Source organism: Cottoperca gobio, chromosome 20 (assembly GCF_900634415.1).
Source record: "Cottoperca gobio chromosome 20, fCotGob3.1, whole genome shotgun sequence".
Lineage (NCBI taxonomy): Eukaryota > Metazoa > Chordata > Actinopteri > Perciformes > Bovichtidae > Cottoperca > Cottoperca gobio.
In genome coordinates, this window is record NC_041374.1 from 6,166,170 (window position 1) to 6,192,102 (window position 25,933).

Here is a 25,933-nt window from a genome sequence, read left to right on the forward strand (position 1 = left end):
CATGCACAACAAAACATGCTTATAGGGTAAGCAGTTTACTGGTCAATGACCTTGTACATAAATGAGATAAGGTATACCTTCATCAACAGAAGCCTTCATCAATAAAAACTGTCTATTTAAAATAAATTGATATAGATTCCAACGGCAAATTCATGTACAAATCATGTGTTTTATGGAAGTGTTCAGGATTAAACAACAACAATAATCATATTACTACATGTAGCCTATAATTAAGCTAATTTAATCTAATAAGTAATTCACTTTTAGTAATTGTATCTCTCTGTTTTGATTCATTAATGACATTTTTCCTAGTGACATTTTTATTTTACATGATATTTTATGTTTTAATTTTACTTGGTACTTTTCAGCCAATCACTTGCCCTTCGCCTCTCAGCAGGCTCAGAAACTGGTCGTGTCTAGATGGTAACCCTAGATTTGTGCAAACTCTGACGAGACTTGCTGCCTCCCGTCTTTAACCATTCGAAGGTTGATGCATAACCTCAACCTGCTGGCGAGAGTTTCAAAAATCGCTGGTTGACATCTAGCCACAACCACAGAAACTGCCAGCTAGCTAACTAGCTACCTCCTATTTGTTAACTTCGAGACACCTTAGAGAAAGACTATCAGCAGCAGTGAACTGGTTAATTCAAAGTTTTCTCAGCAGTGTTGTCAATTTAAATATGTTTATCAAAGGCACACAACTCTGAAGAGCAAAAACAGACCGTCTTTATTTGTGGTTACTCTCGCAAATAGGAATTAGCTAGTAAGCTAGCGGCCGGTTGTTAAGCCTTCTGGGAGGCTGGGGTCATGTAGGCTAATGAGAATGATAAAATTACTCTTGATGATTTTTTCCTTAAATAATTTACAGTAATGTGGTTTATGTATATATTAAACTAAAGGATTATTTATTTCATAATTTATTATTTGTTGATTTTTAATATTGTAGACTTTTGGGTTCCATAGTGATAGATTTAGATTTAGCTGGAGTTAGCCTGCCCTAAACCTCTAAAGCTATGTCCTCCCCTCCCCCCTCTGTCTGTGTCCCAGGAGGGCAACTGGAGGAGAATGACTGGTAAACTCCAGACCAGCAACGTGACCAACAAGAATGACCAGCGCTCTCTAAACTCCAGAGTCTTTATTGGCAACCTCAACACAGCCATCGTCAAGAAAACCGACATAGAGGTCATCTTCGCCAAGTACGGCAAGATAGTGGGTTGCTCTCTGCACAAAGGTTACGCCTTCGTACAGTATTTGAACGAGAGGAACGCCCGAGCAGCTGTGGCGGGAGAAAATGCCCGTATCATCGCTGGACAGCCTCTTGGTGAGTCTTTTTTGCTTTTTCTTTTTCTCTCTGAAGGGAGAATTTTCTGAAGCATATTTATTTTATGAATATTCCATCAAGAACTCATGAAGGGTTAATGAGATACAGTCTATACGTCACTTCACAAAAATGTTCCCCTTGAAATACAGAATGTTTCGTTCAAGCCTGTCTTTTGCTAGAGGAATAGATTGTCTCTCTCGGGAACACAATATGCCTTTGGCATCTCTCAGACTTTTAGTTTAAAACCTCCCTAGGCTCCTAAATGCTGAAGTGACTGTGCTTGTTGTCATGCTGTTTTGGATAAAATCCCTGCTGAATCCGTTAACTGATCCACTAGTGAATGTAAGCACATTTAGATTTTTTACATTTACCAGGCAGCAACTTTCAAAAAGTATGTCAAAGTCCTTTTGACACACTACTTAGAGCAGAGTATGCTAAGTAGCATGGGGTGCAGCTACATATGCTGTGCAAGCATCAATGTTCTACTGTGCATGCACTTTGTCTGGGCTGCAATTGTGGATGTTGACTATGAAATGTTTTTTGTTCACAATCAGAATTAGTTTTGTCTGTGAGGGGTTACAACATCTTTGTGAAGGCCAGGGATGAACTGCAAAGAGACAGCAGAGCTCATTCCTAGACACTACTGCTTTGAAACATGATTTAAAGAAAATCAGGACTGGATAATACTGCATGCAAGCAAAATACCTTTTTGATTAAAGTATTTCAAACGTGTCTGGTGTTTCAACTAGGGAACTTGGGGTCCAGAGTGTAAGGAGTGCAAATATCACTGGCTGTCAGTATACAGTTAAAAATATCACCATGAGATGATCAAAAGGAGCAGTGCATGATGGAAGTTTAGTGTGGAAATGGAATGGATTATTATTTGAACGTGACATAAGTACAGAGATGATATTTGGCATTTAGGCTCTGACCTCACCCCCCACAGTGATCCACCAAGATCCACACAGCCGCGATTGGGGAGTGATAATAATAACTTCCCCTCCCCTAAGGGAAAGTACACTCAGAACCTACAAGAGAACAGTTTGCTAAAGGTGTGGTGGAGTGCAACATGTTTTTTATGGGTGCCAGGGAGTAAAACATGTTATAGTAGTTGATCAAATAGAGAAGAGCATGATGAAAGTTTAGTTTGGAACCGGAGTGAACAGAGTAAATATTTGGCATTTATGCTCTGACCTCGTCCACAAGGAAACACAGCAGGGATTGGGGAATGACCATAATAACTTCCCCCATACAGGTGGACACAAGAGTGGAGTTGGTGGTGCAGCAGACTGTTGTTGACAGAGCTAGCTGGCAGGCTTCGTTCATTATAACGTGTTTCTTAATGAACGGTGTCTGTCCGATCCTAGGGAAGCTAGACCCCTTTTACATCTTGCAGTCTCGTATCCAGATTCTATATTGATATGTTTTAACCTCATTACATTTACAGCTGGTATTAACATGTGTCTCCAGTGTTCACACTGAGATCAGATTGAAGTCTATTGCTCTGTCTCAAAAGGCTGCGCCTGGGCACTGCCGGAAAGAAAGTGCGTAATTTGCATTGACATCAGCCTCAAAGCGTAGCAGCCTTTAAAGTATGTCTACACTCGCACACGGTGAGGAGAGGTTAGGCTGAGTCTGACAGAGCGGTGGTAGTGATCTTTCTGGATAAGCGGCCGTGTTGTGCCCAGTCCCACCACAACACGGCTGAAGCTTTGAATATTTGCTGTTGTTTACTACCGAAGCTTAAAAACGGTGCTCGGGACAGCCCTAGCATTAGGAGTTTTGACCCAAGTAGTTGTTGTTGATTGAAAAAGCTAATTGATTTTCACTTGTGTTTAATGTGGTCACAATGCGTCCCTGACCAGCTACGGTGGTTTGGACAATTAGATGATCTCTCCTAAATGCGTTTTGGGTGCATTCACACCTGCACTCATGTTGTCAAGCACTATCTGATTGCGATCCGATCACCCAAAAGGTTTTCATACATGGTGTGAAGGAGGTATTAGAATGTGCAACTGTGCTTTTGGTGTGAAAATAGTTTCTGCATGGACATTTCAGCAGGACTCTTGGTCCTCTGGCTTAAAACTGATCTTTCTAACGGCTTATAAATTCTGCCACTCCATTATTCAGTATCCTCAGGGTGGATTTTTGGAATTAGGATTGGTAGTAAAAAAGAAACAATGTTTGATATAAGAACATGAACACAACTGAGGTAAACAATCCCAGTTAAAGGGCATTACCCAGTGAAAACGATATTCCCCAGATGGTTGGCTCTTGTGTTAATGAGCATTAACTGTGACTAATGTGCACAATAAAAATACAATATTTAGAGATGGAAAACTACAGAGCTCATTTAATGGTTGTTTAAGGACAGGTTAACGGGCTGCCTTTTATTCCAAGACTGCATGTATTAACCTAAAAGTCACACCAGTAATCTGACTCAATTTAGAATCTGACCTGATCTAAAAATCCTATCAGACCCTGTTTACACTTGGTTTTAAAATCCGTCTTGGGCAATTGGATCACAAGTAGACGGTACTAGGTGTAAAAGACCACCTAGATACATTGTGATCCGATCACTCAAATGACTTGCGAAGGTGGTCTGGGACGCATTTGATCAACTATCTTTTGAAGTGTAAATGCCTATGCATCAGAATGTGTCCCTGACAGGGACGTACCCGTCATCAAAGCAGGTGCTCTCCTTTTGTTCCTCCTTGTTCTTATCTCTAGTCTCAAAACGCACAGCTGACTTTGTCCACGATGTCTGAAAGTTTCAGAAAGCCAATAGAGGTTGCAAGTGCCTCAAACATTTTTGCCATTTTGGTTTAGACTGGTGTATCCAGTATGGATTGGTGTTGTTTTTTGATTACTTCTTTTTCTTTTAATTTCCAGCAGATTAGGCAAAGGGAAGTGCATTACTGCCTCTGCCGGTTAAAAACAACAACGTATTTGGTCTTTGCAAACGGAAATGATGTATGTGTTTATTTTATTTAGAGCTGTCCACTTGGGATCGGATCACCCAAGGCACAAGATAATTCCAGGTGTAAACACGGCCTGAGAGACCTAAGTCGTTTCCTCATTTGCTTTTCTATTGTTACCATAATGGCTGTTAATGAAGGTCTGTCTGTTTGGATAGCTGTCTAATGTTACCTTTCCACACTTAACATGTAAGACGTTCACTCTAAAACCTCTCATATCACTGCAACAACATATAAAGGATGATAAAGAAATTATGAGCTTTCTTAGCCTGATTAATGGCGGCTAATGTGCTTTTGCTCTTTCAGTCTTTCATTAGTTTCATATTTGGCATTATGAATGTTGTAATCAGCGAATAAGCAGAAAAAGCAGTTATTAAAACCAGGACCATCGACGTTCAGAGACAAAACCATCACTGAGCACTCAACCATATCCATAATAATGGTGTTTGTGATTTATTTGTTACTCACGTGCAAATCATTTGACTCTCTTTACGTGTGATTGCTTGTCTTTGGTTGAGAAAGCACACATAATCGAAAGTATGACACCATAGTTCAATTCCAATGGACCTCGCAGCAAGGTAGCCCTCATTGTTATCACTCAATCTACAAGTTATATGGCGATAGTTTTACTCAGAGATACATCCTTAATTGCCAATCAAGAACTCCCTCAGTCTCATCCTCTCAAGCTGATGCTTTTAATATTAACATGGCGGGGGAATGAATCCCCCACATATTGATTTGGAGTTGAGTGAATGCCCTCTGCAAAGGATCTGTCTTCCTGTTGCATAAAATGTGCATTAAAGTGTTATTACCTGCCGGTAGATTTCACCTCAATTTCAGGGATCACATCTGTAGGTGAGTTAATATTGCTGCTTTACTGGAGGAGCTGCATTCAGATATGTTTTTTCATCACCTTTGGCTACTTAGATGATCTAAAGCCCACATAAAAAGAAGCAGAACATGTTGTTGTGGAGGCAGATGTACAGTATGTTTGAAAAGCACAGCTTTCTGCTGGCAGTGGTCACTGGAAAAGAGGTCAGAGGAATAATCACATCATACTGCGACTGCATGGATCCGTCTCAGCTGCTTAGACGCACTGGTGATGACTTATCTGTGCAAAGGTCAGAGCCTGCCGCCACCACAGAAGATAAGAATGTCACTGTGTGTGCATGTGTGCGTGTGCGTGTGTGCGTGTGTGGATAAAAAGCAGCTGATGAACGAATGCAAAAATTCTATTATAGCACAGCTGGCAGCACCTTCCTCCGCTCAGTGGAAAAAAAGTGGATGCTCTATTACCCTATCAAATATGAATAGGAATTCACAAGATCACATCCAGGATTGTGAGCACAGCAATCATTACTAAATAGCAGTGCATGCAATGCTATTCTGAGTGGCATAAGTGCAGAGGCTCTATACAATTCAGAGCTACGAGCATGAAGAGATCTCTCTTAAAGCATTCAACATGAACACAGATGTTGAATTGTGAGTGTTGCAGAGCACACATGAAGAATGTTTCCTCTGTTGTCTCTTTCACAATAAATACCAGGAAGTAAACAAATCTGCATAGAATAGGTTTTTTGGCAGTTAATGTGATATAAAAGACATGAATACATGTTACTGGAAATTATATTATACATGCGAGCATTAATCAAAGGATGTTTTTAAAGTAACATGATTCTGGAGATGGAGAACTACTAATCGAAATATGTTTTAATGTTTTGTAGCTGTGAGTTGCAGTTGATTGTCACGTCACACCAAAAATCAAGCAAAAATATTTTAACTTATGATGTTTCCCACTTAATAGTGCAAAGTATCCCAATATGTATATATTTCTTTTTAGCAGTTATTATAAAATAAGTTCACACACTTTACTCGACATCATACTCGACATGCAGACAGGTATGTCTCACCACTATTCAAAATGTGTTATAATTTATTTTGTTTTATTTGATAGAGATGATGCAATTTAACATAGTTCCAATACAGATCATGAAACTGATGTGAGTTTATAGCTATAGCTGATTTTTAACTTTTGTCCATAGTTGGGCTTTTTCATGTGTAATGAAAGTATACAGCTTTCAATTTCATAAAACTACAATGCACTAGGAATATAGAAACACAATAAAATGTACATAACATAAAGAATTCTGGGATAAGTGTGTCAATCAATGACAAAAAACAAGCAAAAATGCAGGAAAATGTAATATGCATTCTGACTTTAGTTTAATTTTGTTATCATCTTGTCTCTCTCCATGGTGCTGAAACCTTCAAACCCAGGCCATGTTTCACTTAATGCTATGAGGTATACAAATATATCAGTTTACAGAAAATAAAGTCACTTTACTAGAAATGATAGCGAACATGCAGACATGAATCAAACTATTTTGTGGCACTCCTACCAATGTAATGCCTTCACAATGCTTGTGCCTAGATTTTAATTTTGTTTTGCTTTTTGAAGTTCCTGCAGATGTCTCACCATTCTCCCATATTATTACTTTTAAAAGGTACTGCAAACCTGTAGGTGAGTTCAGCTCTCTGTTGTAGCATAAGTACAAATATCTCTACCTCTCACTTGTTGTTGTTGTTGTTGTTGTTGTGTGTCTTCCCTCTGGCTAAAAGCTGAATGGGCTGGGGGGGGGTGGGTGGGGTGAGTGGGGTTCCTCCTGACACGGTGACATGATGATTGTTGGCATCCATGAGCCTCAAGTGCATCTGAGCAGTTTTCCTTCTTCGCCCACTGAGATCTGTCTGCTGTATCTCTATCGCCTCGCTCATCGGTGAACTCGGTGGGTTGCCATAGAGTCAAAGAGTGACATATTGTTTAGCCCTAAGCTGTCCCATCATGCACTAAACCAGACCATTTTACTGCTGAGTCTACACATATACAACATACTGTGTAACCTATATGCTATCTGATCATACAGTGATGGAAGTTTCAGCTAGCTAAAAATCCAACTTGGGTGTTTGAAAGTTTTCTGAGATTCTATGAAGAGTTAAGGTTGTAAGACTCCCTTGATGTATTTGCATCAAATACTTTGCGATGCATACTACTCTTGTCCTTTATGTGGTGAGATGAAGATCTATCTTTCCTTGTTTTTCTCATCTACAGAGGTGGTTGTTTCAAATATGTCCTGATGTGGCACCGTGTGTGCCTGCCTGTAGGCAGCAGATGCGTGTGATTGGCAGGCGGTGATTGAAGCCCTGATGGAAAATGACAGTGAAAGAATAACATCCCACAATTTTCTAAGAGAGGCCACGTATATAAAAATACAAACTGCTGTGAAATCTGTGAGCAGCGGCGAGAAGAGAGAGAGGTTAATAGCAGAGAGAGGGTGAACTAACAACATCTCTGGAGAGTCTGTCTGAGAGCAAGCACACCTGATAATCTTCCCTCTGTTGACTCCTCTTTTGAGTAGCCTTACCCCCCTAAAAGAAATCGGAATTCCCTTCCACCTGGACGTGTCGTGGTGAAGGTCCATCCCATTACAATATTAATAACCACAGTGAAGGATAATGTGTGATGGATCACCAATCGTACTGCCTCCAAATGGCATTGGCAAGAGTTAGGCACATGAATAATATCGTGATTTAGATGCAAAATCCATCCTAAGCGGATTACAAAGGCAGTGGCACTGCAATCTATCGTCATTTTGGGCCAACATGATGCATAGTAAGGAGCACAGGACGCAGAAGTATACTGGGAAAAAGGAGAAGACTGAGCAGGGACAGGTAGAGGCAGGGAGTACTGCTTTACGTGTGTAGTGTACCAAATCTCTGCAGGGTAAAGATACACCTACTGGAGGCATATGTTGTATTTGTTGATCCATGTTGTTTCCTGCTTTTACTTTTTTTTGTAATGCTTGTTGATAACAAGCCAAATACAGATGCTGCTATGTCATTTTGGAATATTTGCAGGCCCTCCTACAGTAAACATTTATGGCTTGCATTATTTCCATTCTCTTAGAGGCTTTTTATACCATTTTGGGCTCTCCCATTTTGGAAGAAATGTGACAAAAACTTTAGGAAACAATGATCTTAGAGCGATAGTTTATCACTTTATTGTTTCTCCTCTGCTTGTGTACTACTGTATGACACCATGTTTGCTTGTTGTCTGCCATGTGGACTATATCTTTGCTTGTTTTTATTGTGTATGCTCGATTTTCTAACCACACCGTAAACCAATTTCCCTTTGAGATAATTAAGTTAATCAATCAAGCCAACCCGCCAGAATAGGACGAGAAATAATGCAGAATACACTGGCGAGCAAGGGTAATGCTGATGCAACAAAGAAAAAGACCATGTTTCATATTGCCCTACCTTTGCTGACCGAGAACAGCTTCACAATCTCCTCCATCTCTTTCACTGCCAATTTTTCTGTTTACGTTGTATTGCTTCGATTCACCACGCAATCGTCGCATCATCTGACATGCCTCAAAATGTAACATCGTACAGTCTGACGCAGATTGTGACCAAGACTTTGTAAGACCCGTCTCGCATAGTGTCACATACCCTAGACGTGTTAGTGATAACAACCATCTTACGAGAGTCTCGTGAGAAAACTGAAATCACTGCCATATCTGTATGTTAGATATAAATCTACAGCCAGCACCTTGTTAGCTTAGCTTAACACAAAGAGTGGAAACGGGTAAACGGCTAACAAGGCTCTGTCCGAAGGCAATAGAATACCCCAATACCTCTAGATCTCACTAATTAAAACATTCTATCTTCTTTGTTCAATACGTTTAAAAGCATAAAAACAACAAGTTGTGGTTTTCACGGTGGGTGGCATCGTTCTTCTCTTCTAACTACTCGTAAGAAAGTGTTAAGATTCAAAGGTATTCTGCTAAAAGAAGGAAATATTTAACTCACATACACAGGCTTTAAAGTAAATTGTAACCCTTCCTCACAAAATACATGCAACTCCTTAAATGCTCTGAATATCAGAGGCTTAACATTATAAGTGAATACCAGAGGGGGGATTTTTTCTTTAATGTCTATCCAAACCAATCCTCTTGCATTTATTTTCTCCACCTGGCTGCTGTAATTCTCTCTATCATTCACCATTAGTATTCACAGGCTCGCTTTCACTTTGAAATTTGCATAGATAATTCCAACTATGTCTACAATAACTGCACAGCTCAGTAACTTTATTTTGAGAGCCAGGTTCAGAGGCATGAACAGTCATGAGTGAAAGGCCTTATGGGTATTGCAGTATGCAACTAGATGGGCCAATTCTTCCTGATCCATTGGACTGAGCCTTGCCAAAGCTAACCCCATAAGGCCCCCTCTGTGTCTTTCATGTCCCTGTGTTAGCTTCTCAGACTGTGTTTGAGCATGTGTGTGTGCTTGTATGTGGGGGTCTGTGTGTTCCCCCAGATGGGAAATGTTAGAGAATTCAGGTTTGTGCTTTAGTCAGGAAAGGATTTTAACAAGACACATGTACACACAAATTGTACTATCAATACACAATCTCTTTCTTTCTCTCTGCTCTCTTATTCTCTCTCTTCCCTCCTTTCCATATCTCTCCTTGTCCTTGTGGGTGATTAGAATGCACCCTGGTTGTCCGTCTCCTCCCTCATTAATCACGCTCTGAGAGACTGGACGTTGAATGCACAGTTGGACTGACCCAGCGCTCGACAAAAGCATCCATAACAGCAGGTACAAAGCAATGTGCAGGCTTGCAGTCATACAATAACATCAACCGTATAGCCAAGCTGAGGATTTATCTGAACTGTAATGTATTCAGGATATAAGAACGTGTTTCTCTTGTGGAAACAATACTAAAGAAATATAAAGATTGTCATTGTGCAACTAATAGGCTTTAATAAAGCCACCCAGGAAACCAGGAAAGCACATTTCCCCGGCTGCCAGGATCTCTTATTGTCTCTCTGTCTCTTTCTCTCTTTTTCGCTAACCCTCTCTCTCTTTCAAACATACTGACAAATGCTTTAGTGGGGCATGAGCCACAGTGTGGACAAAGTGAGATGGATTACTGTGTGGATTTTGGCAGGGGAAACTGAAGCTAATTCTCTGATTAGAAACCTGGGTTCAAAAGGCAGAGAAACACTGAGCTGTGAATCAGAGTCGGAGCGCAGGGCTCTGTGGTTTCTAGAAACCTGTCCGTGTGTGTGGATATATGTGTGTGGGTGCATATGCTCATGTGTAGAATTCCTAAAACAAGCTTGTTTTTGTCTGCAGGTGTTCTTGCTTTTGTGCTTTTACTTGTGGTTATACAGTATATAATATAGTGTCATTATTAAAGTGGAAACACACAGCTTTTCATTGTCGCCCCCCCCCCCCCGGCGTTTCCAAGTGGTATTATTGATGGTGCCGTTGTCGCAAAGAGAAAAGGATATTTTCCTTTTTTTCTCAAAGCTATCAATAACACAGGACACACTGATTGATCTACTTGTTCATATAGCGTTAGCCACATGGCTACCGCTAGCAGCCTGGCTAGCGTTAGCCACGTGGCTACCGCTAGCAGCCTGGCTATCGTTAGTGTCGAAAGCAAGAAACAACTGTAAGAATCCCAAAGAGCTAGAATCCCTGATCTAAGTGCTCTGATAAAGGCAGACTAAAAACACATGGTAGTATTGATAAGGAAAGGATTCGGTACCTACCGATCTTAGTAGAAAATGTGTTTTTTATCACTCTTCCTCTTCCCCTTCTTTGCGTCCATAGAGTTTCCACAGTTAACATTACTCTGGTTGTTCCTCTACCTCGGGATACCTACTCTAAGCTATATTGTTAAGTTGCCTCTTAGCAAAATGCTCTCTGGTAGGCGGTGATGCAGTGTATAATGCTAGGTATAGCGCTAACGCTAAGTAGTGCTTTTGCTGATGGGAAAAATGCTCCCTCGCCAAACTTGTGGAAATCAATTTGATTTGATTTGATTTGTTTTTTTACACATCCTCAGCGTGACCCCTGGAGCCACAGGTAACTGTACAAGGCATCATGCAAGAGCAGAGAATATTAAGTGACCCAACAGCAAATCACTCAAAAAGCAATTCTACAATCAATCATATCTATGAATAACCTAGATGTTGTAAATATTCTACAGCCAATACATTGTGCAATCATTTCCTTCAAAATGATAGGTTAAGGCACACATTTGATCTATTGCCACTTTAATACGAGCAACATTTGTTCATTCAACATTCAAAGTTTCCCTTTCCATCACCTCTGCCACATAGCAACAGAGTCGTTTCTACACTACATTATAAAAGAATCTCTATCGTGTTGCAGGGTGGTGTGTTGGTTGTTTGGCAGGTTGCAACATGTCAACAAAAATTTGTCGAAAGAAGCCAATGTGTCAAAGTGCCCTTGAGCAAAACAAAGAAACCTGCTTCCTCAGCACAATCAAAACGCCCCAAAATGAGTAATGTAATATCTACTACATAGCCACAGGATATTCCAGTGGATATTCAGTGGGTTGCATGATCCACAAATGTAACCCACAATAAAAAAGGTTGAAACTATTGCTTCCAAATTGATTTACAGGTGTTATTGCAAAGGTTAACACTATATAACAATACAATTCAATACATCAATAGTTAAAATCAGAAAAAATATGATCGAATAAGAAAGACACAAAATTAAAGGTACAGATGTCTAAGTATAAAAATTGTGTGTAGCTTAATGGGGGAAAAGACATATGGGTGGGGCTTTTAAGAGTATTTAATGACTTAATCAGTGATTTTAATTTGATGTTTCTATTTCAATTAATATGGTGTTACTTTAGAAGTTCTTTCTGTTAGCATAAATTAGATAAAAACAGCAGGATCTTATGTAATATGACACAGATGAAAGGCTTCTTAATAAGAAACGCAATCATGTCCCTTGATACAAACGTGACTGTTGGTGTTTTTCAAAGCAGAGCCAAACAGTCTTGCATCACATAATAAAAAAATAAAAAAGATTGACAACTAAACTGCAGACAAGCCATCTTTGAAAAGAGTAACACAACTCTATTTGAACCCTAATGTTCTCTTTTAGAGATCCCAGGGCCCTCTTTCAATGCTTTATGGGTGTTTGCTGTATTTTGTCACCTGTATCAAAGGCTTTCATTACTTCAAAACTATTCTACATATTGGGTTTTATTGTTTAGAAGAAAGCACATGCAGCAGTGGTGTCTGTGAAAATCTAATATATTAAACGCACATTCCTTATGGAAGAACACTGCAAGGCAACTAATTTGTTTTAAATGTAATAAAGTTAAGTGATTACTGTCCATACAATAGTGCCAGTGGCTGTGACAGGATCCGAAATATAACAGCGATGCCGACATGAGTCAGTGGGTAGAGGAGACACATCCATCTTCATTCCTGTCTTCATATCTTCCATCTGACCGACCAGCAACCTCGGAGTCTGAGGCAACATTTGTTTCCTTTGTCTGACCGAGAATCCCTGAAGCCCGTTGTCCCTTCTTCGTAGCTTTTAGCGGTTAGTAAATAAACTGATGGAAGCCCAGTCTGAGGTGAACAGTGGGGACAGTGTGAAATAGGATTAGTTTGAAGCCTAACAAGCATCCTGGCTGAGATGTGTTCATTAATATTACATCCATCTGCAGAGAAAATGAGAGGGGGGGCACAGGCAGCAAAGGGAAGTGTCTCTGAAGACAACTGAAGAAGAACCGATTTGGATAATTGTCCCCTATGTCCCCCTTTCTACGAATAGCTTAGGTTCACTGCTAGGGCGCTGCTGATGCACACAAGATGGGTTTGAATGAATGGATCATTGTTTGAAATTTGAAATCTGGACTTTGTTATAATGCAAAACTGTACGCTGGATGTTTACCACCTGTTATGATTGAACAACTTATTTGGAATAAGCAACATTAACTAAGGAGGCCTGTCTTCACACGTCCCGGCGATGTGTATCAAAGAGTAATGAGTCTTTTGGTGTAGGATTAGTGCTCTTACAGATGCTCCTCTTGTGCATGCTGAGAGGTAATACCTCAGTAAGAAAGCAGTGTGTCTCGCCTTGCTATGACAGAGACCACTGCCGTGCGACCTTTACGCAGGGCATCAGCTTAACAGACAGGCACACAACAGACCTGACACAGCCCCCCCAGAATGGAAAATCTGCCCTTTTAACACTCCATAATAATTGATCCAGTCAGTCATGTCTGTGTCTTAATTGTCGATATGCACCTCAGGCTGGATGACAAAAGAGAAATCCTGGCGACAAAAGGTGACGTATTGTGCGAGTAATGCTTTGTGACTTGTGATTACACATGCAGTGATAATTACTGCGACCCTGGAGGATTTCTGCAGACCCCTGCTCACAGAGCTCTGCAGCGTAACCCCTCTGACTCCCCCCCCCCCCCCCGCTTAGTGTACAAATTAAAAATCACTGTGACGCACTCACCGGGGAGTTCTTCCCCCCAAATGAAGATGGACAGTATAAACAAAATAACATTAAAACAAACAGCCCATAACCTCGCCCGGAGCTATCTCTTGCTCTCTCAAGTGTTTGTGTTTCCTTTCACATTTCCTTACTTGACTTCACATTTATTCTCCCTCCGTCTAGTCGCTCTCTCACGCTACTTTGCTTCCCCTCCATCCTCATGCCTTCATCCTCTTACTTACAAGGCCTCCTCGCCAATTATGCTTGAAATTTTAGGGCTTGTGAATCATTGCATCCAGTCGTAAAGTGTGGAATACTGACTCACAGCTGGAGGATGCAACCCAGCCTTGGGCTCCACTGTCCGATAAAGGTCGCGACGAGCCTTATTGCGGTTAACTACCTCAATTTTATTGCAGTCAACACTTGTATTAGCTGCAGCCAGGAGTAACCTCTGTGACACTATCTAGAGACAGTTTACAGTCAGGCCATAACCATCCCAAGGTACTCTGAGCCCTGTTTAGAGCACTGGTGCATGACAAAACTAGCCACTTGGCCTTCTTAGACCTCAAGCCTGTGCTATTTTGGGGAGCAGCTACAAGGATTATTCCGCCACCGAGAGGGCACAGATTTGTTCCTGACAAAAGATCCACATGCATACTTACAGTGTGTCTTATTGAATGATGATGGTGATTAAACACAACAATTTTGAGACGTTGTCCTGATATTTTTCCAGCCCTTTACAATACAATCTCACTTATCTCAAAGCCTAAAACTCTTTTCTCAAACTCAGCTTCTTCTCCTCCTTTGTGACTGGTATAGATTTAATTAGAGGAATCGGTGAGGCATAATGACTTCTACCTGAAATGACCTCTTCATTTAAAAAAAAAAAAGCTTTTTGAATATTTTGCATATTCTGTGAAGATTGGATTAAAACCCTGAACTCGCCTGGTGAAACTCTCTTTGCTTAAGAGTTAAGTTGCGAGAGCCGAAGAGAGACTCAACAGAAAGGTGCACACTGTACTGAGCTGACAGGATGACCAAACTATACTCTATTGCAGCTGTTGAGGGAGAAGAAGCATAACACACAGCTGTCTGCACCGTGTCCCCAAGGAATAATTGACAAATGCAAGCTTTAAACGCTCAAGGAGGGGTTGTCTTCAATACATAGCAGCTGGCTTGAAGTGCAAGCCTGACCTTGACAACTCCTTGTGGCTTGTTCACACATCCTTATTAGCCTGTAGCCTTGGTGGAGAAGTTAGATGTGGTAAACAAGTTGCAACGATTATACAAAAGAAGGAACAGTTGTTGGTAAATACAAGGTAGTTCCATATAGGATTGTCACACGAGATGACCAACATGTACATGTCATACATGACAGAGAAAGAATAACTTAAAGCAGGATTCTTGTGTACTGATATTCCTATGTGATGTAACGGTTAAAGGTTAGAATTAGGCACTGGTCAAATTGAGATTATGTATATTGTTTTAAACATTGCTTCTCTTACAGAAGAATTGTTAAATGCATTTACTTTTTACGTTTTATTTTGTCCTTTTTACTTTTGTTTTGTTTCACTTCACCACCCTAACCACGTGGTTTGAAACTGCAGTTTAGTTGTACAGGAACGCAATTTTCAGGAGACAGGGTCACTATGTGAAAAGTGGGCCATTGCAGTTTCTGGGACTCAGAGTTCTTGAGCTGTAAAGTGTGTCACTTCTTTTTTTTCCATAGCCTACCTGTGTGACAGAATTATTAATGAGCTGTGTCTGCATTTATGCACCTCATCTAACAGGGGAAGATGGGCTGCCTTCATTACTTTGAGTTGTGGGAGCCGTCCTGTCAAAGGAAATTTGAGCCTCGGCCAGGATGAGCGCTTGTTATAACAAAAGGGGAAATTCATCAAGTGCTCATTTGGTTTGAGATGATGGGTCATGACAGTGTCAGTCTCGTCTCCTCATACACGTAAATGGAGATAATGGAGTCAGAAGTGTGTGTGTAACGGCACTTTTTCAGTGTATGGTCACTGAGCACCACACTGTGGTTCACAGCAGTTATTACCACTTGTTAATGTCATAACCAATACAGTAAGCATAACGTAAATGTAATCATGCTTCACATATTCATGTACACTGGAAAGGTTTCTTCCTAAAGTACTAGTTTTCTTAAAATAATTAGTTTCTAATTGGTTTCAGTTTCTTAAATTGCCTTTTTGTTCTAAAAAGTCTGGATTTCGGTGCATTTGGATTTTGCACGCATCATATTGAAGGCCTGAAAGCAGAGGGGCATAGCATTATATTCTACATTCTACATTATGTCAATACAAATGTCCTAAAGAGGTTTTAATCTTCCATGTATATCCTGTCATTTGCAAAAAGTAGTGCACATAAAGTTTGTTCTTCAGAATCTAAAGAAATGTGCACGTACAGTATATATGTAGATGTTATAGAGCTGTTTTTATGCATGTGTTAATGACAAGAAATGATATTTGTAGCATTGTTTTATGTGCTTTAGTAATTAGTATCAATCATTACAGTAAAATGTATTTCAGATACAGTATTTCTTGCAGTCAGTGTGTCATGTGTGTGCTTGTACAAGCCATATGTGTTTGTGAGGACCACGTTTAGTGAGAAGTGAAAACATTTTCGGCACTTCTTTAAAAGGCTGTTAGAGGCTTAAGACTTTTTATGTTAAGTTTAGAATTAAGCGTTACTTAAAGTGAGACTATGTCAGAAAAAGCACATTTTCTCTTACAAAAGAAATGTTGAATACAAAAGCAATACAACTCAACATTAATCAATTCAATGCTCTCAGGGGTTTTGCTAATACATCCTTGCTTGGTCTTAGTATTTATTAATATCCTGTAGTTGTCACGTGTGGAGACAGTTACATATAACTTCAATGTTAGAATAAAAGAACAGCAGGAAAAACAAATGTTCAAAGCTCACAACAATCTGTGAGGACTTAACCCAAAAAATGATTTTTTTTCCTCTAAAAATACATGTTTTAAATTGCTCATCCCTCAAGCTTAACCACTGCCAAAACATGTTTTGTCCACAAAGTAATTTCTACTTTGCGAGTGTTTGCATAATCTATTTGAAAAATAAAGGATAGAAGAACCATCGCTGATTTTATCTCAACAATCTATAAAAAGGGGACATCTTTGGGAAGCTTTTGTACAACAGTGACCCCCTTAGGACACAGGAGGAGATGCTTGTACACATATGCTGTAGATTTATATATAGGGTGGATAAACATGCAAAACGATTATTATTCTCAGAAATAACATCCTGTAGGTGTGACAGAGTTAATAATGTAGACTATGCGAGGAAAAAACACTTTTAACTTTCATTTTGTTATATTACACTGTTTTATTACTTTTTATATGTAATTGCTGTATGCTTACCCTATATGGCCCCCATAACATGGACATATGAATCAACTGTAATGCTGCCTATTGTTAGTGTTTTTCATTTGCAAGACTGTTCTTGATAGAAAGAAACTCTAGCATTGGTGTTCTGGTAGATTCATATGCTTTTGATGCATGTATTACACACACACACACACACACACACACACACACACACACACACACACACACACACACACACACACACACACACACACACAGGTGATCAAGATCAGTGAAAGTGAGTTTGTGATGGGAACAAGTAAGCAAAACTCTAATTAATTAATTAAAGAATGTCTGCGCTGTTTGATTCTGTATCCTTGTCCAGAATTGACTCTTATTTAAAAATGTCTTGTTAGATTTTGTAAGACAGGTCTTTGATGTCAATAGAAAGTATTGAAACGTTGGAACAAGTGATTTGTAGAGTATGTTTTGAAAGAGTACTTTGTCTCGTCAAGGTTTTCACTTCAAACCAAAGCTGCCGGTTGTCATCCTCGGTGCATTAATCACTTTATTATGAGTGCCACTTTTCAACTCATGGCAAAGAAATCACAGGCTTGTTTAATGCAGTAGGTAGAATCAAAAACTGTGGGCAATGGCTCAGTCATCCGTGGCTCGAACTTTCTTCAAAACCGCCGCCTACCTTTTGTGGTTTGTATTATCTCTGCTGACTGCATGAACGGCCGTGGCATTGATAGCGCCTGAGCTGAATAAGATTTGGCAACCTTTAATGCGCGTATGAATAGCAAGTTGTGACAAGTTCAACATTTTGAATACGTCTTAATGGGATTCTTTGTTGATGGGGGGGAAATAGTTGTTTTTTCTAACCCTAACCCTAAAATGATCCATTAATCTAGTTAATAAATCTAAAAAAAGAATGAAATCAAAGTCTTTACGTGTGTATTTGTTGACTTGAAGATTTTAGAAGCATGGAAGCACGAGTTTGTCTGGAATGTATGAAATACTTTGTGCTGGATTTTTATATCATATTTATCAATATTGATTGATATTAGCCACCGTCACCTCACAGCAAGAAGCTATTGGGTTTTTCTTGCCGATGCTCGTTATTGATTCCTATTACCCTATATACACTCCATCCAACTTACCTATAGAAGTAAATGTGTTTGTTTGTTTTCTATCTGTATGTTATGTTGTGCAACATACTGGGTGCCAGGTGTTTCTCACCCTTTGGCTTAAAGGCATGCTGGGATAGACATCAGCTCCCATATGATCCTGAATAGAACGGGAAACAAATGGATGATTAATTAGCATTTATACTTTCCAATAAAACAAGCCAGGGAATTTTGGAATAAAGTTAATGCACCTTGGAACATAATTGACATCCTTCTGTTCCTGTGATTTCAGACCATAAAGTCATGATGTAAAAACATTATCCTTTTAGACAAAAAATTGAGCGAAACATAAGCTGACAGATTTCTTGAGTTTGGCCCACTGACCCTAATTACTTAAAGACGCAGTATCCAAGGGAGGTTCATTTAAATGTAAGGTTTAGTCAGCCGAATAGGAACATGCACCCATGCATAATTAAACCACCAGATCTGCTTACATACACTAAACCTACATCTGTGTCTGTTGTTCAGCTTAAAAGGAAATGTGAATGTGAAATCTATTTTTAGTGTATATGTTCATGTTCCCTTTAAATTTCTCAGTTGGTTATGCCGTTTGTTCCCCACTAGAGTGTGCGATTTTCCTTCCCAGGTTTGGGTTGCAATCAACAGTTGAACCACAAGGAAGCTCTTGTTGAAAACCTGTTAAGAGGTTTCCTAACGTTGTTGTTTCAGAGGTGGTACTCCGTGACTGGTAGCTGTGTGTGTGTGTGTGTGTGTGTGTGTGTGTGTGTGTGTGGGGGGGGGGGGGGGGGATTGTTGTTATTCAGTATAAGGTCCTCTTTGTACGCACTACCCATTTGAGCAGTTTAGGGTAATCTGCATGCATATACTTGAAGATATAAAGTGGAACAAGTCATATAATGTGTAAACAAAACCCACTGCTAACAAGGCAATACTGTGGCACTATTGTATTTATTTTTATAAATCATTATAGGTTATTTGAGTTTTCATTGTGAATGCTGAGGATATTAGATGAGCCTCGGAACCTTTGTTTGAGTTTGTCTGTGTTTTCTCGTATATCTTGACACCTTAACACTGCAGAATTGGACCAAATCCGAACACATGCGTCTTTCAGGCTTTGTAAGCTTAGTATTAGCATAGAGAGACGATCTGCTGTCACAGACTGCTAAGCAGTTGCAGCAGTTGACACACTAGATACGTTTGCAATTACTCAGTGCCAAAAGCAGTGCCTGTCTAATGAGCTAAGAGAGGCTGTAAGTCAAAGGCCAATGGGATGCAGCTTGAGCAGATTTATATCCATCATGTAGAAAATCTTCCCCGTGGGCATCCGCAGCATCCGTCCATCACGGCTATAAATGAGGATCATTTGTTAACAGGGAGTTTGTTTCAAATGCCAGCAAAAATTGTCTGAGAATGGCGAGCACTTTAGATTACATTGATGCGTTGACTTCTTGGGATCTCTTTGAATCTTAAAAAGGGTAATGAAGTGATTAGTGCTTTAAAGACTTCATGAGGTTCCTAGAAACAGGGGATATTCTTCTTAAAGGGTAACTTTGGTATTTTTCAACTTAGAACCTATTTTTCTCGTTGTGCCTAAGTGACTAATGGGAACAACAACTGTTGAAATTGGTCCTATATTGAGTGAGAACGATGCAGACAGCAGCCTCTAAACAATCTACAATTTAATCGCTAAGTGCTATTCCGCACCATCCACTAAAAGTGCTTGTGTTTGCCACTGACAGGCTCAGATTGTTATTAGTGCCTGACTACATTGAGGAAAGGACCCTACAAAGAAATAAAAAAATGTTCTTTACTTCTAGCTTAATCCGGTCTGTTTGTTACCGTGTCTCGCTCGGAAAAGCCTCGTTCTGAAATCTCGCATCGCATTGACATTGTGGAATTCAGCTATATATTCAGCCATGATGTTGAAAGTCTTTTAGATAACACTGAGTTACGCTTTCTGTACTCAAACGCAACAAACTCAGACAACACCAGCACTCCTATCTCCAACTCTCACTCACATTTCCATTGTACAACAAGTCACGTGACACGATAACAAGCCGACCAAAACCAACCAGACACTTATAATAACAATCTGAGCCTGTCATTGGCAAAAACAAGCAATTTTATTGGATGGAAATTGACGGTGGGTAATTACCCTGAATGTTTACACTGCCCCACATATAGCGGCTTCCGCGTTCTTGCTTAATATTGGACCAATTTGAAAAAATGTTGTGCCCCATTAGTCACCTAAACACAACAACATGGGAAAATAGGGTCCATGTTGAAAGAATACAATCAAAGTTAACACTACTTGGTCATTTCTCTTCAAACTTCCCTCCATACTAAGGAAGAATCCGCTGCCCGGTTATTAATTGAAATCAGTTTAACTGGATTTAACTATCACCTAAGGTCATGAAGGCTGGGTCATGACCGAAAGAACGAGATTGCGGGTACAAGCGGCCAAAATGGGTTTTCTCAGACGGGTGGCTGGCGTCTCCCTTAGAGATAGGGTGAGAAGCTCAGCCATCCGTGAGAGACTCGGAGTAGAGCCACTGCTCCTTTGCGTTGAAAGGAGGCAGTTGAGGTGGTTTGGGCATCTAGTAAGGATGCCACCTGGGGGCCTCCCTAGGGAGGTGTTCCAGGCACGTCCAGCTGGGAGGAGACCCCAGGGAAGACCCAGGACCAGGACAGATTATATCTCCTCACTGGCCTGGGAACGCCTCGGGATCCCACAGTCGGAGCTGGAGGATGTGGCCCGGAGAAGGGAGGTTTGGACTTCCTTGCACCCTTACCGGATAAACGATGGATGGATGGATGGATGGATTTAACTAGCCTCATGGTGCAAGGGGACAGTGGCTGCTGATGAAAGGCGTTAATATATTACAAGCAGTGATGGATAGTCACTGTGGAAAAATGACAGCACTGTGGTCCTTCAGAAAGATGTGCATATTACCAAGTTTTTACCCTTTCAAATAAATATTGGATATTATAGAAAATGTAATACTTCAAACTAAACAAAGAGTTTTAACCTGAAGTAACAGAGTTGGCACACCACACCAGGTCCAGTCTTCCCCCACATCCACATCAAACATCTGTGCAAGACCTTCTTCTACCACCTCAGGAACATTGCAAAACTCCGCCCCACACTCTCCCTGTCAGATGCTGAACAACTCGTCCATGCCTTTGTCTCCTCAAGGTTGGACTACTGCAACGCTCTCCTCATCGGGATTCCAAGCGGGAGCCTTCAAAAGCTCCAATATATACAGCGCCACTAGGATCCTGATGAGGGTGCGAAAATATAACCACATCACATCCATTCTCCACTCCTTCCACTGGCTTCCTGTCGCATTCAGGGTTGAGTACAAAATCTCCCTACTCACCCATCAGTGCATACATGGAAATGCTCATACGTATCTCAAGGAAATCCTCCCTCAACAAACCTCCACACACAACATCCACTCCTCTAAAAAAAACTTTGCTCCACACCCCCAGGACCAAGCTCCGCACCATGGGCGATCAGGCCTTCTGCTCAGCCGCTCCTCACCTGTGGAATTCCCTCCCAGAACACCTGAGGGCTCCACAGGCCACCGACTCCTTCAAGAAGGAACTAAAAACCTTTCTCGTCAAAAAAGCATTTCAGTAACCTCTTATGTCTGTTGTTTTTGTCCTGCATTTTAACGCCTTGAGATTGCTTTTAGCTTTGAAAGGCGCTTTACAAATACAATTTATTATTATTATTATTATTATTATTATTATTATTATTATTATTATTATTATTATTATTATTATTTTATGTTTTTGGCCACCTGGGAGCAGTGGAAACAAGTTGTAAACATTTACATATTCTTTTTTTTGCTAATAAGGACAAACTCTTTTCTGATCACTTATATCGTCACTCACTTTTTAAACTCTGTTTTTGGTCTCAACCATCTCCTGAGGGAAGTATTTGGCTCTTTAGCTGCTAAATGCTCAACTATGTTTGGCTGCTAGTCACTAGCATCTGTCTGTCTAACGTTTGGTGTTGGGCAGGTACTGTAGTGTACAGTCGATTTTTTAAAAACGTTTTCGTTAGAAACAGCTGCCTGCTGCAACCACAGCTGATTAAGCAGATGGAAATTAGCGAATAGCTAAATCTGGCATAAATCATCTTTTTTTTTTTTGATTGACATATTTCATGCATGGTTCTTGTTTAATAAAGACTAATGAAACTGAGTGATGACAGAACACCAACATATTAAAGTTGCATGTCAGAAAAACAAAACAATTAGCTGAAAGATGCTAAAAACTGTAACTGAGGGGAACTGCAAAATATGAGTAACTTTCACATTACATGTTGAAACACAGATATTGATCATAGCTGCTTTAAAAGCCTTAGATCATGAGACTGTTCAAGTCAAAGTATCTGAAACATCTGCCTTGCCGATGTGGTCCTGATCAAAACATTGAATATTATCATTCAAACTGCAGTGACTGAACGGGTTTCACAGCTCAAATATATATTTCCTCTCCAACATGAATTGAGCTTTATAATAATAATAATAATAATAATAATCTGACTCGAAACCTCTCGACTATTCGGAGAAAAGAGCTGCTGCAGTAACCACAAGGTTGGTAAGCCATGCATTTAATTAAAAAATATACATATTTCAGAAAATGTGGAGTGTAGTTTTGCTCCGAGATGTATTCTGTCTGATGCTCATTAAAAAGAAGCCCCCGAGTCAGGTTGGGGTATTGTGTAGCAGCTGGCCTTGTGTAAAGTACTTCATACATTTCTCATTTGTGAGGAAAATAAGTTGCAAAATAAAGAGTTTTAATATGAGAAATTCAAATGTCCTCATGTTATGCTTCCTATTGCATTCCTGAGGCTGTCCGTTGTATTAATCCATTATGGACACTAGATGTCCCTGCTATACTTTTAAATAAAGATTATTATACCTTCTTTTTTGTTTTCCTCATCCAAATAAATTAGTTTTAAATGTGACGAAAAATGCGCTAAAAAGCATTTTTTACAACTAATGACTTTGATCTATAGCCCAGGGCATGAACGAGTAATCATATCCTCTCTATTGATTTTCACAAAATTCACTTTGAGGGATTTCATCTTGTTCTAAGTTTCAAAGTAAAAGAAGCTGCAGTTTCAGATGAGAGCCTATATTGATTGAATTCCTGCTACTTCCATGCACTTGGCTTTCAGGGTTGTTTTGATTTCGCGGCACAATTCATCTTGAGCCAAAAAAAAAGGTGTTGTTATTCAACCCACACAAAATATAATGTGATGTAGTGTAAAGGTTTGCAGAAAATCAACATCCAGGCCGCCCTATCCTTGTCTCCGTAGCAACACAATACCCTTTGTAAGTAAGATGAGATGCACCTTTTTCTGTGTATGCCTAGAGGTTCTGGTGGGAGTGGAATATTATTTTTATACCAATGTCACTGTATGCACAAACAGAGTCAGATAATATTCAGCAGAGTGGCTAGCTGCCGATGCCATCACCTTCTTGTCTTATTACAGAAAGGATCTATCGCTGCTACAGTTTCACTTTCACGGTCACAGGCGGTACTTAATTCCAGACGTTAGTCCTTTTTCAAAAAAGAACTACATTTAAGTGTCTGTACTATGAGGGAATCCAAATTAAAGTATTCGTAGCATAAAGCCAGGAAAAATCTGAAGCACTTTTGAAGAATAGGAAGTACCAAAAATGTGGATGCATTGCATTTTTAGCCATAGCCATGGAAATGTAAGTGAGCCTGACATATCTCAACAACAAATGGATGGATTGCCATGGAAATGTGTGCAGACATCTATTTCCCACCTCATGATGAAATGAAATTACTTTGGTGATCCTCTGACTTCTCATCTAGCAGCATCATCAGGTCGAAATCTTAATACCTGAAAAACTAATGACATCATCATCATCATCATCCCATCAGCCTCAGTTTAAGTTTGTGTTTGGTGCTAATTAGCAAATGTTAACTAAGATGGTTTAACATCATACACATTATACCTGCTTAACATGTTATCATTATCGTTGTGTTAGCATGTCAGGCTTAGCATTGAGCACAAAGCCTCACAGTGCCACCTACATGGCTGTAGATTCCTAATGTCTAGTCTTGTTTTGATTTATATACTTTGAGTGACATCAAATAAATCAAAATTTAACTAAAATAACTATTTTTTTAATGATGAAATCCTATAAATGTTCAATTTTTGACATTAAGAACATATACTCTTTGGTTTTTGAATCATGCATGTATCATATGTATGCATATAATTATATTATATATTATATTATATGATTATATACATGTGGTATATTAGTGTAGTAGTAGTAGAAGAGTAGTAGTAGTAGTAGTAGTAGTGTAGTATTCTCCACAAGATAAGTATTTTTTTTATTGAGGGATAATTCATGTTTCAATTGACAGTCATGACTAGCCTAGTTTATACAAACATCATATTAGTAGCATACACAATAAGTAACCAACAATATACTGTAACGTGTATGTACTGTAATGTGTATGAAGCTTATAAAGCTTAGATAATCAGCTCAGAAAAGTGTGGCTTGTAAATGTTGATCTATGACAGTAAAATGTGGTCAAAACAACAGATACATTAACAGATAACATTGAGAGGAAGAATCCCTGACATAATATGTGACTCAAACTGATTTTCCAAAGTATTGCTGAGGGTAGAAATTACATTACAATAATCGTAACAGAGTACTCTGTTGTTTCAAGTAATGGCTATGTATTCCCCTCGTTCTCTTATTGTTGCTCCTTATTTTTGTTGATATGTGATTGGCACTTAGTTGAGCTCATACAGTTTATGCTTGAGATGCTCTGTAGTCCGGCCCCCCCTCTCGCATTTTCGAGCATGGTATGTTCCTCGCTCAAGCAGCGCCCCCAATCCCCAGTCTGAAGGGCTCATTTATTTCTGCTCAGAAAGTATCGCAGCACGCCGAAGTCTCGACGCTTTGTGTCTCTGTATCACCTATAAAAGGACCTGAAAGAGCGCAAAGCTGGACCGCTACACAATGACCATGTATAAGGGGAAGCGTCGCAACCATCGATGTAAGTTCTTATTGCATCATTAGGGCTACATGATACGCGCGAGGACATTTTCTTTATGCTGATGTCGCTCGATACAAGTTGCAAATATTGAGCCGTGATTAATGTATTGATGCATCCGGTTCGCTTCATACTGCATCCAGGCCGTTTATAAGTTGTTATAATTTACATGAGACGCAAAAACAGTTTAAGCCAACGCTTATAGGTAGAACAACCGTTATCTGTCGGCTTGGACGCTTTTGTCTTTGTCTTTTTTTTTTTTTTTTTTTTTTTTTTTTTTAATAATACAAACAGGAAGTCTTGCTACGCGCTGGCTGGTTAGTGTTTGCGTCAAGCTATTAGTTTGAAAAGTCATCCTTGCACCTGCTCTGTTATAATAGTAATTATGCTCCAGTTAGCATACATTATCATGTATCGACTCATCAGTGTTAATATTGAAAACAGTCATTTTAGGTTCAGGTCAGTTTAAATATTACTTTAGCCTACTTTAATGTCAATCCTAAAAAAACAGGAATTGTGCTCCATAAATGCCATTTCATGTGAAACCTGTCCTGCTGGTGCTTGACACGCAATGTACACACACGCATATTATTCTGTAGGGATCACGGTTTTGTCTCCATTAATTACTTCACTCATATGGTAAGAAGGGTAAAATGTTTGTGCTGATGTACAGTATGAAGTCTAAACCCAACGATGGTCCTGAAGGCACCACGAGTGGGGTAA

The 25,933-nt window shown here is 39.7% G+C and overlaps 1 protein-coding gene across 4 annotated transcripts in view; it reads left to right on the plus strand.

Annotated features, from left to right (window-relative positions):
* ralyl (RALY RNA binding protein like) overlaps positions 1 to 25,933 on the plus strand; it is a 91,661-nt gene that overhangs the window by 39,341 nt on the left and 26,387 nt on the right. For 3 of the 4 annotated variants that reach the window (XM_029457452.1, XM_029457453.1, XM_029457455.1), the window contains one exon: positions 1,048 to 1,321. In XM_029457452.1, the coding sequence (XP_029313312.1) occupies positions 1,066 to 1,321 (256 nt within the window). In that variant the 5' untranslated portion in view covers positions 1,048 to 1,065. Of the gene's footprint in view, positions 1 to 1,047; positions 1,322 to 25,052; positions 25,214 to 25,933 lie in introns of those variants that run through there. The other variant, XM_029457456.1, reaches the window with a different exon arrangement.